We start from the raw sequence: 14947 nt of genomic DNA on the forward strand, positions 1-14947 counted from the left end.
ATGACATCACTCATTTTCAACTGAAAGGTGGTTCCTGATTACGTAGTTTACAAGTATGTCCTTCACTACGTGCCGCTATTACACCGAAACCCATTCATTTATCACAGAGTGAATGTGGGCGTGGAGTGTCGCCATAAAAGGTAATGTTTTGGTTTTGAGTCGGTTCACTAAATCAGTTCAGTGATCTGAAACCTTTCTGTTCTGTTTATTTTACTATTTAATTTTAGTTCAATTTTGTTTTATTTTATTAGGCTATACATTTTTTATTATTATTATTATTTAACCGGTTTTGAATAAGAATTAAGTAGGTGTTTTTTTTTTGTTTGTTTGTTTTTTTTTTTCAAAAGAAGAGAGTTCTTCCCAGTTTTACTATTATTCTTTAAAGAGTTAAAATAATTATATCAGCAAAAAATTAAAACAATTTCAAATCAATGTACAATAATCAATGTAGAAATAGTAGTAATAAATCAATATAGATATAGCCTAATAAATTTGAAATTTCCTAAACATTTTAATCATGCATTTTAAACATTAAAAAAACCCTATTTTTTTTTTTAAAGGGATAGTTCACTCAAAAATTAAAATTCTGCTCCCTCAAATTGTTCCAAACCTGTATTTGTTTCTTCTGCTGAACACAAAAGAAGATATTTTAAAGAATATGGGCATCCAAACAGGCCCAGAGCCCCACTGACTTCCATAGTATTTTTAACTGTCCACTATACCATACAGTAAGATGGATTGAATACAGTCATGATAAAACAGCAACGTGATCCTCTGAGCAACTCCAAAAAGTCGTAGCCTCCATAGAAACTACTTTTTTTTTTTTTTTTTTTGACCTTTCAACATAGATTATCCTCATGCATCGGTCATAAAAGATTATTATCAATGAGTAAACCGAAGTATTTGTATGAAAGAATGGGCTCATTGTTTATCATGATAGGTTAGTGGTTGCTAATATCTTGGGATCAAAAATCATTTCCTGTTTTTCTAATGTTAATCACAAGACTGTAGAGATGTTTGTTCACAAGACAATGAACATGTACCAAAGTTGGCAATCTCTGCTGTGTAATGTTGAATGTCCTTTTCCTTGTACAGAAAACCAAGAATGGCAGTATTATCTGAAACCTTTACAGCAATATTCCCAGAATGATGACTCCTATACTCATTAGTGTACAGTGTAAATAACAGTAGTGAACACACACACTCCTGGAGGACACTCAGAAAGAGTCTGCCTGACTCTAACTTGTAGAGTCCTACCAGTAAAAATGAATACTATGAATACTAATTTGATACTATATGGATTGACAGCCATACTATTTAGTTTGGAGAGCATAATGTGCGGTATTAAAAGCAGAGCTCAGACCAAGAAAGAACAACCTGGCATAAGCCTTTGGATCCTCTAGATGTTTTACAACATGATGCACCACAGTAAGCATAGCATCATCAGTGGCCCTATTGATTTGATAAGCAAACCGATAAGACTCAAGATGGTCCTTAACATGAACACAAAATGAAACTTTCAGAACTCTGTACGAAACCTTTTCATTTTAATTATGTTGTTAATTAAAGTTAAACAAGCAGTTGCAATCACAGGCTGACACTTGATGACCAACAGATGCTTGTAAGAGTTAAGAGAATCGAACATTGTGAAACCATGAAACCTTTAGGTTCTGTTTATTTTATTATTTTATCTTATTATTGGATATTTTGTTCAAGGTGTTACATGAACATTTGTGTTTGTGAATTAAACAAGGCAACAATTAGTTTTCTTATTTCAGTAGTTAAAACAATGCTAAAGAGTTGATAAAAATCACGATCAACATTAGGTGTGTTCGACATGAAGAGCAGCTCTCAAATCAGGCACAAGTATGAAATTTCTTTGTCGTGTAGTCTAAAAGGAAAAATCATAATTATGACTTGATAATTATAACAGAAATGTATAGATGATGCAAATTTAGTAATTTCATAATCTTTTGTGACTGTCTTTTAGTGAGGAGAAACACTGTTCTGTTATTGTTTATTATTTAGGAACCATCATGTGCACAGTCTGATGATAAACCCGACATTGAGGACACCATTGCGCAAAGTCATAAGGAGCAGATCTGGTGACTTTCGGATTCAGCTGATGGACGGTGAGCAGTTTTTTTTTTTTTGTTAAAAACTGTAGACTTACATCACATATTTTACCTGTCTGTGTCACTTGACAGAGAAACATTGCATGTCTTGAAACTTTTTTTTTCTCTTTTTTTTCAAAAGAAGAGATTTCTCTTGTACTATTATATAATTTGTATATATATATCAAAAATAAATTTTTATGAGTGAATATGCATTGCTAAGGACTTCATTTGGACAACTTTAAAGGTGATTTTCTCAATATTTTCTCAGTATTTCTCAATATTTTCAGATTTTCAAATAGTTGTATCTCGGCCAAATATTGTCCTATACTAACAAACCACACATCAATGGGAAGCTTATTTCAGCTTGCGGGTGATGTATAAATTTCAATTTATATGACTGGTTTTGTGGTCCAGGGTCACATACAGTCAAACCAAAAATTATTCAGACATTTTTGATATATGTTTACTAGTGGGTGCAGGACACTATAGTTCATTTATGTGAGGATAGCAAAATAAAGTAAACTGTGACATATTACACCCAAAACATGTTTATATAGTGGACTACCAGTAAAACTGATAAAAAATTGGAACCAAAAATTATTCAGACACTTTGACCTGACCATGTTTTGCTTAAGTGTTATCTGACATAATTAAGATTAATTTTTTCTGACACAGTTTAACTTATATATATCCCTGTCAGGGTTCTAAATTAACTTTTTTGATCACCAGCCAATGTGGCTGGTAACTCTCTAAAGTTACCAGCCAATCAGAATTTCCACTAGCCAATTTTTTTTCCGAGTGCCACTGAATTCATTTGATCATTTTATTAACATTGTTGGCATGAAAAACACATATAAAGTACAATGCATACAACAAAATATGCACAGAAAGTGCAAACATTTCATCTATCTATCATTTGAATCACATGTCTTCAGAGCTCTTCTTCTTCTTCAGAGGTGCCATCAGAATCAGAACTCTCATGGTCCTTTACTGCCTCAACTTTAAAATTATTAGTTCCCACCATGAAATTGCTCGTTTTGTTTTTTTCTTTCGCGTACATGCAGCAATCCTGACAAAACATGACGACGTTTTGGTGATCAAACACAAGCCATTCACGACCCATCAGCCATTTGGCATTACATTTTCTTTTCTTCGTTTCTCTGTCGATATCCTCATCCTCTGCCTCGTTCCTCTTCTCGCCCCCAGAAGTCTGTCCCAACCACCGCCGCATTTAGTTTAATCTGAACTTTTTCCTTTACTAGCTAACTCCCTGCTCTGGCTCCGTTCGTTCGTTCTTCTTCCTTGTGTTTTCTGATGGACGCTTTGTTCGTTTCCATGGTTTCTCGCGCTGGTTTCACTGCAAACTGCGCGCAGCCAATGGGCGTATGAAACGTCATCGCGTAGCATTACGGCACAGTGTTCATGGGAAATGTAGGAAGTGCTGCCAGGGGGATAAATGACCGAGAACAGAGCCTCATGCATCACTGGCCAAACTGGCTAGTAAATTTTTATAAACACCCGCCAAAATGAATTTTAATCCGCATTTGGCCGGTTGGCAGGTGTTAATTTAGAACCCTGATCCCTGTATATATATCGCTGGAAGTCTTCAAGTCGGATGGCGTTCAGAGCCTGCGTAGAGGCTCTTTGGATGTTATCCGCACTACCAAAATAGCATCCTTTCAAACCCTTCCTTATGTTTTGGAAATATGGAAAAGTTGCAAGGAGCCAGGACGATCTCAGGACGCACACAAAAAACTATGTCTCAAGCCATTGATTTGACTTTTGATTTGCTCATACAAACTTTCTTGGGGCGAGGTGACGTGGATGTGTGCCATTCTAAACTTTGTTTCTTCATCTTGGGATCGTACTCCAACACCCAGGATTCATTTCCTGTGATCACTGAACTCAAAAGGGTGACCAGTTCTTTGGAACAAGTTTTGCACACACTTTTCTCATGCTTAAATCCTGAGTCATGATTTCAGAACAATTAACGTGGTATTTCCTGTTTCCTCTGCAATCATTCTAATAGTGATCCATTGATCACGGTTGACAACAGACCTCACTGTATCTATATTCTGTTTCTTTTTTGACAAAGAGGGGTGTCCTGATCGTTGTTGATCTTCAACACCTTCTTGTCCTTCCTTGAAGGCCTTGTGCCATCAGTACATTGTAAAAAATGTACCTGTAAATTTACAGTATAATACTGGCAGCTGTGGTTCCAGCCATTTACCGTAATTTTATGGTTTCAACAACATTTTTCCAGTTAACAGCTGTTTACTCTAATTCAACAGTACCAATACTGTTGTTCATTTTACAGCTTTACTGTAATTTCACAGTAGAGTACTGGCAGCTGTGGTTCCAGCCATTTAAAGTAATTCTACCGTTTCAATACCGTTTTACATTTTATAGCTGTACTGTAATTTCACAGTAAAGTACTTGCAGCAATGGTTACAGCTATAATTCTACAATATAAAAAAATTAATACATTACATAAACAATACATAATTAAAATCTTTAGTTTAGTATATAATGTGTACAGAAATGTCAAACTATATTTCAACTAGATGCAGAGTAAACAAATAAGAATCAGATTATGGTACATCATTTGCTATTTAGTAAAACACAGGCAGAATAGGCATTGACAAATTGGTTGAAACTGACCCAAACTGAATTTCAGCATAAACACAAACAGTAAGTTAAGAAAAAAGAAATGGCACTTGCTTTAACCAACAAAAATAAGAATACTTTTAAGAATTTGTTCAAAAACTATATTCTCAATATTCAATTACCCCGATGCTATCCCAGATGTGTACAACTGCCTTTCTTCAGCAGAACACAAATGTTTTAAAAAAGAAATTTGAGATGTGTAGATGCATACCATGAAAATGAATAATGAGAATGCTTATTTTTGAAACTATACTGATCTATATTTAAACAGTATAACAGTTTTTGGAGGAAAAAACAGAAAAGTGTAGATTGCATAGTCCAATGAGAGGAACTAGTGTGTGAATAAACCTTAAGAAGAGAGAGGGAAAAAAAAGGCCAATACATCATGCCAACTTTGGAAGGATTTAGCAAGAAGTCTGATGAAACTCGTCAACACGCCCAGGTCTGAGAGGAAAACATTAAGAAAATGTTAGTGACTATATGTAGCACATGGCGAAAGATAGTCATCATATACAGTCTGGACACACTTTTAAATTAAACAGAAAATTAACTGTTTAGTAGATGAACGTAATTAGACACTTATTAAGTAAATCAATAAGGGTGTATGTTTGTTACAGTAGAGAAAACAAGACAAAATATCATCTTAACAGAAGCAGGGGCCAAAACATGCCCAGACAGCTTAGCTGTGTGTAAAAGGAAGTGATTGTGTGTTTTCCAGTTAGCCAGAGATGTGTGAATAATTAAGTGAGTGTCTGTGATGGTGTTTTCACACCTAGTTCGTATAACCCTTTCAAACGCTTTCGGAGCAGTTCAGCGTGTATATGTGAACAAACCAAGTGATCTCAGACCCCCCTAAAAGGACCTAAAAGCGAACCGTATGGTTTGTTTGTGGGTCCGTTTGTGGTTCGATTGCTTCGTGATATGTGAAAGCATCGAGGTCCCGGTCCGCTTTGCGTTTCGTTTCGACAACTGCACCTTCAGGCTCACCATTCCCGCTGTTCTGTCTTTTCCGTCACTGCTGAAAACAAAGTTCATTTGCGATCGTGTTCCGGGGGGAATACTTAATATATTTGTGATATAATGTAAAATATCGCATTCCTTTGTTACACTTAATATAAACTACTAATGATCACCAGCAGCATGTAATCGTGGTTAATGTTAATGTTTACTAATTATTTATTATTATTATTATTTATACATGGCACATTTGAACTACGAAGGACATAGATATACATTTAAAACCATAGACATGACAGTCTTCTCAAGTAATTGTAAAATCTTCTGGTTAAAGCTCTGTCACTTCCAGTTTTTTCCAAATACAGATATAAATTATTTTGATATTGTTACAGATACAGCCTCCACTGCACGCCCCTAATATAAATGCTGTTAATTCATGATGCCTAACATAATTACCAAAAGTAATTAAGAGAACCTTATTGTGAAGTGTTATTATTGTTCTTTTTCTGAGCTACAAAAGATTTACGGCAGACGTGAAGATTATAGTATCAAATGGGGTTGATTAGGTTGAGCCAATCGTGTGATGTGATAAACTTCTGATCAGTTATCCACTGCTTATATTTTCCTGTAATTTTTTATTTTAACAATTTGAGAAATGCAGCAGTGTTACTGAAAACACAGAAAGCTGGGGTCTTGAGTTCTTATGAAGTTGTGGTGTGAACAAGAAAGGGTCTGAGATCACTTCAATGCTGAAAAGGACCAAAAAAAGAAGTGGGTTCTCTTTTGAGTCCATTAGATTGTGAACACCAAAAGGACTGAGGTCACTTTCGGCTGGTTCCGTTTCTGGTTCACTTTAAGTGAACTGGGTTTGGTTCTTTTAAAACAAACTATATGTGAAAACACCCTAAGCTATGGGTGTATTCTGTATGCAACTGGAAACATGTATGTGAATTTGCATTTGCCTTGTGTGTGCACAAAGTTTGCAAGAATACATGACTCTGATCTTACTAAATCGGAAATACATTTAAATCAGTTTAAGGGTTCCTATTAGAGCTGCACGATTCTGGATAAAATGAGAATCACGATTTTTTGGTTTCAAACAGATCACGATTCTCCCACAATTCTGAATATACAACCAAACAAAATAACGTGTAATTTACTAGAGGTTCTGACAAAATATAAATTGCTGACTCTAATTGCTGGAAAATGTTTGAATGAATTATTTAAAAAATGGTTTTGAATGAATTCAATGACTCATTAATAAATACTTGTTGTATTGCTGGATGAATCAGTGTTTTTGAACGAATCTTTTGAATGAACGATTCATCTTAACAGAAGCAGGGGCCAAAACATGCCCAGACAGTTTAGTTGTGTGTAAAAGGAAGTGATTGTGTGTTTTCCAGTTAGCCAGAGATGTGTGAATAATTGAGTGTCTGTGATGGTGTTTTCACACCTAGTTCGTTTAACCCTTTCAAACGCTCTTGGAGCAGTTCAGCGTGTATATGCGTGTAGCAGTTCAGCGTTGAATTTGCATTTGCCTTGTGTGTGCACAAAGTTTGCAAGAATACATGACTCTGATCTTACTAAATTGGAAATACATTTAAATCAGTTTAAGGGTTCCTATTAGAGCTGCACGATTCTGGATAAAATGAGAATCACGATTTTTTGGTTTCAAATAGAGATCACGATTCTCCCACGATTCTGAATATACAACCAAACAAAATAACGTGTAATTTACTAGAGGTTTTGACAAAATATAAATTGCTGACTCTAATTGCTGGAAAATGTTTGAATGAATTATTTAAAAAATGGTTTTGAATGAATTCAATGACTCATTAATAAATACTTGTACAATCTTTTGAATGAACGATTCAATGACAAATACATTTTTTAACAGTCAGTTGTCGCCACCTAGTGGACTAGGGACTTTAAGCAACAGCTGTTGATGGAACGGCAATGACGACCGGAAGTAAAATGTCAACTGCCGTAGCTAAAGAACGCAAAAATCGCTAAGCAACAACAAAGAGGACGGCGTGAATCATTTGACATAGTAAACAATACATTACATGTAAATAAAAGCAAGAGAATGGTTGCTTTTGGCATTAAATGACATACAGATACAACTAAAATACCACATAACTATAGAACATAACATTTACTTATCTAATCTGTCACGTATTAGCGACTACGGCAAATCGTCTATTGTCCCGTAGTAGACGGTTACAGTAGAACATCAAGAAGCAGCAGTTAAACGCCAGAATGCCGTTGCCGTTGTATCAGCAGCTGCTGCTTAAAGTCCCATTGATACAACCGTTATTTGACAGTGCCAAGTTCGTTTCAAAAGGTAGTTTGCTCTATTTTGATCGCTATCGTAGACATCAGTGTTTAAATACTAACTTAAAACTTATATCTCAGTACTTCTGTGATAATGTGAATATTTGTAACACAGAAATAACTAATGTGTGATTCAAAATGTCTCTCTCTGGCTCTGGCAGCACGAACACAGATTTGAACGTTCCGGTATGATTTTGTCAAAGGTTTATTAGACGCAGAGGCGGATCTAGAAAATTTTATATAGGGTGGCAAAGGGGTGGCATGAGGTGAATGAGGGGTGGCAACACCAAAGCAAGCGCCCAATGCATAGTTTTTGTAGATTTATAGCTTGACATACACAATTGTGTTCACAAATATTGCATTACCAGCAAGTATTCATCTATACTGTTTAAAATTAAAAAATAAATATCAAGATTTCAATATCCATCGTGGCACCAAGTCAAGACACTATGAAAAACTTCAACAGATTCTGAATGAGTCTGAGCTTGTATCACAAAAGGAGATGAGCAGTTTTATTCATATTACATCACAGGCTACTTCCATGGTAGCCTATAAATCACGTTTTAGTACAAGTTAAAGAACAACAAAAACTTTTGAATTTTCAGTTTTGCAAACAATTTTTGAGAACAGAATGTCTGTGTGTTCACCCAGAACACCCTATCAACCACATACTCTAGCAACACCCCAGCAACTGCCTAGCAAACACCTAGCAACACTTTAGCAAACACCCAGAACATCTAAATATTCTGGCCTAACACAGAAAACTATTTACTTTTTTAAACAAGACTTTAAGTTGGCTTTATTTCAATTAGCCAGCATAAATTTGTCTTTCAAACTTTTCAATCTAGTTATTGTTTTTCTTGATTGCTAAAACACAATTCATGAAACAATTCTCATTTTCTCACAACTGTAAACACAATCTCAAAATACACCAACTTGCACAAACCTCAAACTTCCAGGTCAAAATAAAATGTTTAGTCAAAAACCTATTCTCTTCTGATAAAATCAAACTTTGGCATCAGATGACACACAAAACGTAACAAATAAACAGAGTACTGCACTGCCCAGTGAACACTAGTGAGATCAATTCACACTGTAAAAAAAAAACTCTTATTGTGATTCAGGAATTATTTTGCAGCTCAATGTCTACTACACTATACAAAAATAGATGCAGATACGGTAAAATAAAACAATGAACTTTTGGAAAAAAATAATTTTCATTTTACTATTGTAAAAGTGATCTGGCAGGCAGTAGATGAAAAGCATGAGAAAAGTACATGTATATAAACTTGGTATGCACCACAATACAGTATACTGTCAATTACAGTACAGTAAAAAAGTACATTCCCTCATCTAAAGTAGTGGTACTGTGTACTATAATTATACTGTATGTGTAACTTAACTTTAAAATCCCCGTAAATTGTTCTTTCAGCTCTCTCTCTGATTTCCACTGGTGTGTCATAAGTTTTGCTAATGTTGTCATTGTTAAACGTTTTGAGAAATGTGTCTTTGTTTTGAGAACTGATGGTTTGGGAAACTGGGCCAACTGAATCACTTGTGTTAGCAATCGAGAAAAAATAAAATACATTTATATTCTTACCTAACTCTGCTATTAGTTTCTGTGATCGGGATCTTCTTATTGATTTCATGTTATTGTTTCGTCGGATGGCAAAAGGACCTTTATCCATGATGAAAGTGGAGCGGGCGGTCGGAGAATCAGCTCGCCAAAAAATTACGAAATGAATCTCCGACGTATTCAGATGGGATTACATTTCTCAGAGGACTTCTGAGTTAGCCAGGAAGCAGTCATTTTCTGATTCACGAACAAATGGAAAAACAATTCGTAAGTGAACTTGGCTGCGCTGTGTCTTTTTTTTTTTTTTTTTTTTTTTTTTTTTTTTTGATTCACAAAGAACCGGTTCATAAGAGTCATTTGTTAATGAAGCTGACTACAATGGGCGCGCTGCATGCGCGTGCAGCCAACGATCATGCAGTTTATTGAAAGACATGTTTTCTTGCCATTATTTTGCGTTGCGCTGTCTTTTTTTGTCATCACATTGCGCCACTGAAAAGCAGTACTTGAAACACTGTAACGTTTATATTTTTTCTGTGATAATTCTGGGGTGGCAAAGCTTTTTCTTGTGCCACCCAGGTAGATCCGCCCCGATTAGACGCGGGAGAATCGTTGTCATTAATAAAGTAGGATTGCGTGGGTGCTTGAATTTTTACGATTAATCGTGCAGCTCTAGTTCGCAATATTAAATCTTTATACTACAGCTGTTCCAGGCAGGTCCAAGTAGTTCCAGGCATCTTGAGGATTTGACCGCATTACAGTTCCATATCACTTCGCCAAACATTTCAGTTATCTCAAACATCCTTAGAACCTACAACAGCAAAAGAGTAAAGACCCACAAAGAAATTGATCAAGCAAATATAGCAAAAATTTTGCAAACAACAGGATAAAATGACAAACTTTTTTCATGTTTTATTATCTATTATCACTTTTTCTATTATATATTTTATTATCCACCTTATTCCTGACTAGCCTACTGCGTTTCGAATTATGGGTTCCACTTCCGGTTTGAGGAACTTCCATTTAAAAAGACTGAAACGAATCGTTTTAAATCATAAGGTTGCCCTACAAATAAAGCTTATCAGTCAGTTTGACTGAATGAGCTGTCAATTTTTCTTTCATGTTTTATTTTCAGACATCATGAGATGCTTGGTATTTTAACGTAACATGTTATAACAAGAATTTTTCTCCTCAAAGCCTCACGTCTCTTTCCAGGTTTGTTGTCATAGGTAAATACAATTTATTATTAAAGAGATCACTTTGAAATAATATCACGCAATGCTGAAGTTCATGAACATTTTTTATTAAGGTAACGTATATTACATAATACAGATATATATCACTATAGTTATATTTAACCCGTCCGTTATTGCTGTGGAAAGAATCACACTTTTTCATGGCATGTTGAAAGTACCTTGTTGATGCTTTTACACTTTCAAATGTTCTTTTAATGTTCGTTGGTTGAAGGGTGAGTAGAATAATGTCATCTCATTGTACCCAGTTTAAAAAGAAAACGTATTATTGCGTTCATACAGCGAGCCTTTCACTGACTGTTTACAGCTTAACGGAAGTTACACCCATAATTCGCGCAAAGCGTCATGGGGCGTAGGAATAAGGTGGATAGCAACGGAGGCTTGGTATCAGATGTGTAAGAAATAATTACACACAAGATCGTTGTAAGGACAAAAACCTGACAAATGTCTTGAAATAGAACATCTGAACAATGTCTTAAGGTGTGGTGACCGAGAGGAATAACTGACGACGGGCCACTGAATTAAGCTTGGAGTCGTGGCTGCATTACAACCTCGGATACGCATTATTTTTCAAATAATTCAGCGGCCCGTTGTCAATTATTCTCAAATCTAGCGAACCTAGCGTTATATTCGGAGTTTGGAGAACACTGACTAGAGAAATGCCTCACCCCCGTCGAGAACTGTCTGTCTGGCCGCAACACGCGATTCGTGCCAAGTAGTACAGTCAAAAACATCTTACGAAAAAGGCAATTTTACAAGTTGAGTGCAACATAGTAAAATAACAACATAGAAATAAACTTACCTCGAGCAGTTTTCTTCTTCAGCAGACGGTAAGAGTTTTGAAGAGATTCCGTTGACCGCTTGCTCGTGTTGAAGATGCCCCGCCCCTATGTGCTGCTTTTTACAGCGCGAAACCGTTTTTCTCTTTACTGTTAAATGCTGTAAATTTACTGCAGGTGCTTAATTTAACGACCATTAGCTGTAAATTTACATGATTTAACTGTTTATTGAAATGACAGTATTTTACTGTTGAAAACTGGCTGTAATTTTTGAGCATTTTTTTGTGACCAATCTTGAGGTGGTAGAATCTGGAATTTCTGATCATAGTTTTGTTTTATTTGAATCTCTACAGCAACACCCCATTCCTCCTCCTCCTCCTCCTCCAGAGAGCCGCCATTTCACTCGCGTTATAACTTTTTCCACAGTTATGAGTTCTGAAGAGATTTACACCTCATCTCTCTCAAATTGAAGATGTGTTAAATAGTACAGGGGACACTGCACAACTGACGAAAATATTTAACACAACCTGCACTGACATTCTGGACCAGGTAGCTCCTCTAAAATCGCTGAGATCTAGAAATAAGACACATACCCAGCCCTGGTTTAATGATCATACCCGCTCCATTAGGCGGCAATGCAGGATAGCAGAGCGCAAGTGGAAGAAAGACAAACTTAGGGTCTCATATGAAATGCTCCGTGACTCCTTAAAGCAATATCAAATTGCTGTCAAGACTGCTAAATCAAATTATTTCTCTGAAGTAATTGCAAAAAAAGCCCATAGGCCCAAAGTCATTTTTAAAACAATTGATTCAGTCTTGAACCCTACTACAGCAGGCTACCCTACTGCAACACCTGAGATTTGCGAAAAGTTCCTTGAATTTTTTGTGGACAAAATCCAGGACAGCAGAGCACAAATATTGCCATCAATTGTTTCTCGCTCCGAATCTCTGGTGCTTTCCAGTTCTTTCAGGCACTTCGACCCTGTCTCGCTCAACCAGCTGTCAGATATAGTTTCTTCATTGAAACCGACTTCTTCACCTATGGATGTGATTCGTTTTCTTAAAGACATTTTTAATTCTATCGCTCCCATCATACTGGCCATAATAAACAGTTGACAAATACATTTGATTAGCGGAGTGGTTCCCACAAGCTTCAAACATGCTGTGGTGCAGCCTCTCCTGAAAAAACCAAACCTGGACCCTGACATTTTAAATAATTATAGGCCTATCTCAAATTTGTCATTTCTCTCCAAAATTCTGGAAAAGGTAATCTACTCACAGCTTTCGTCTTATCTCGCTGATTGTAACATGCTCGATAAATTTCAATCAGGTTTCAGGGCATTTCATAGTACTGAGACAGCTTTGCTAAAAGTGACAAATGATATCTTATGCTCCCTGGATTCTGGGGACGGGGTCATCTTAATTCTTTTAGATCTCAGCGCAGCATTTGACACAATAGATCATACCATGTTATTACATCGTCTGGAGAGAGTGGTTGGTATTCAGGGGGTTGCGTTAAGTTGGTTCTCTTCATATCTCAAAGGTCACACTTTTTTAGTTAATATTGGCAAACATAACTTCAACACTGATCACATGTGGCATTCCGCAAGGCTTCATTCTGAGTCCTCTGCTCTTCTCTTTATACATGCTTCCTCTTTCAGAAATATGAGGTTTCTTATCACTGTTATGCAGACGATACACAATTTTATCTTCTTGTCAAGACCAGCAATGGAAATTCCATTTTAAACTTTATCTCCTGTCTGGAGGAAGTTAAAATGTGGTTGTCTTAAAACTTTCTAAAGTTAAATGGGGACAAGACTGAGGCCATTGCTTTTGGATCACCTTTGTGTGTCGCTAATATTGAAAACCAGTTGGGTTCCCTGTCTTTAACATTGAAAAACAGAGTTAAGAACCTTGGCGTTATACTTTGATTCTGACTTATTATTCGATAAGCAGATAAATTCTGTTGTCAAAGGAAGCTTCTTTCATCTCCGGTCCATCGCCAAATTAAAACAGTTCCTCTCAAAGAAAGACCTAGAAGTAGTGATCCATGCTCTTGTTACATCTCGGCTTGACTACTGCAATTCACTATATATAGGTCTACCTCAATCCTCCACACATCGTTTGCAATTGGTTCAGAATGCGGCAGCTAGACTTCTGACGAGAACTAGGAAGAGGGAACACATCACTCCTGTTCTCTCCACCTTACATTGGTTACCAGTCAGATACAGAGTTGACTTCAAGGTTCTGCTGTATGTGTATAAAGCTTTGCATGGGTTAGCACCACAGTACATTTCCGATCTTCTGCATCCTTACTCTGCTCCAAGATCTCTCCGCTCATGCAATAAATTCCTTCTCTCGGTTCCTCGGTCCCGCTTAAAGACTAAGGGTGACTGAGCTTTTGCAGTTGCGGCTCCTAGGTTGTGGAATGCGCTTCCAGTTGGCATGAGATCTTCCCCCACATTGGACACTTTTAAATCTAGCCTAAAGACTCGTTTATTTTCTTTAGCTTATGATGTAGAGGTCTGCATTCCCGCGGCTCTTTCTTGCTGCGCGGGATTACATTTTGAATGAAAGGCGAATTGCAGTCAGGTAACTATAGTGTACTTTAGGTGGGAGCAGGCGGTCTGACAATAACCCGGTCGCTCCCGAGATGCTTTGACATCAGCGCATCTGTGCTTGAACTTGAAGTGAACAAAACTTTCTGCAGTGGTGGCGTTCACACAGTCACCAGTTCCCTGTCCTGAGAAACCTGGCAAGATATGTTCTTTGCATTAGAGGTCTGCGCGAGTGCACCTTCAGAGAACCTTTGCGATCGGATTTTGGAGTAGAGACGTTCTGAAACGGTCATCAGTCAGCGTCATTCTGTTCTTGCGAGGATGTTAAAAAAGATTTCGTTTTGCAGTATAGCTAGTAAGCCAACAGTTTTCGTTTATATGTATTTTTGGCTTAGCCTATAGTTTTGAGGGACATGTTGTAGGCTATTTAATTTAGCCTATTTTTCTCTGTGATATTTAGCCTATTATTCTTTAATTGTGACATTTTTTTTTTTTTTTCTCTGACATTTTTTAGGGTGTTGACGGAATCATAGACAAATAACAAATACAAATCTTGTATATGCAACATTTTATATTTGTTATCCCCAATCACTCTATTTCTTTAGGGGAAGTTTAAACGCGAGATTCTGGAAACGATCTTTAGCGGAACCCGTCAGGTCTGGAAGAAAATCACTATATGCGGATAGCGGGTGAACACAGAGTGAATTTT

At 36.6% G+C, this 14947-nt stretch overlaps 1 protein-coding gene across 3 annotated transcripts in view; it reads left to right on the forward strand.

Annotated features, from left to right (window-relative positions):
* Positions 1–14947, forward strand: part of si:ch211-67f13.7 (uncharacterized protein LOC565426 homolog) — a 69151-nt gene that overhangs the window by 2888 nt on the left and 51316 nt on the right. For 2 of the 3 annotated variants that reach the window (XM_051916279.1, XM_051916278.1), the window contains exons 2-3: positions 28–140; positions 2029–2132. In XM_051916279.1, coding sequence (XP_051772239.1) covers positions 28–140; positions 2029–2132 — 217 coding nt within the window. The remainder of the gene's footprint in view (positions 1–27; positions 141–2028; positions 2133–14947) is intronic. The other variant, XM_051916280.1, reaches the window with a different exon arrangement.

Source organism: Ctenopharyngodon idella, chromosome 13 (assembly GCF_019924925.1).
Source record: "Ctenopharyngodon idella isolate HZGC_01 chromosome 13, HZGC01, whole genome shotgun sequence".
NCBI lineage: Eukaryota > Metazoa > Chordata > Actinopteri > Cypriniformes > Xenocyprididae > Ctenopharyngodon > Ctenopharyngodon idella.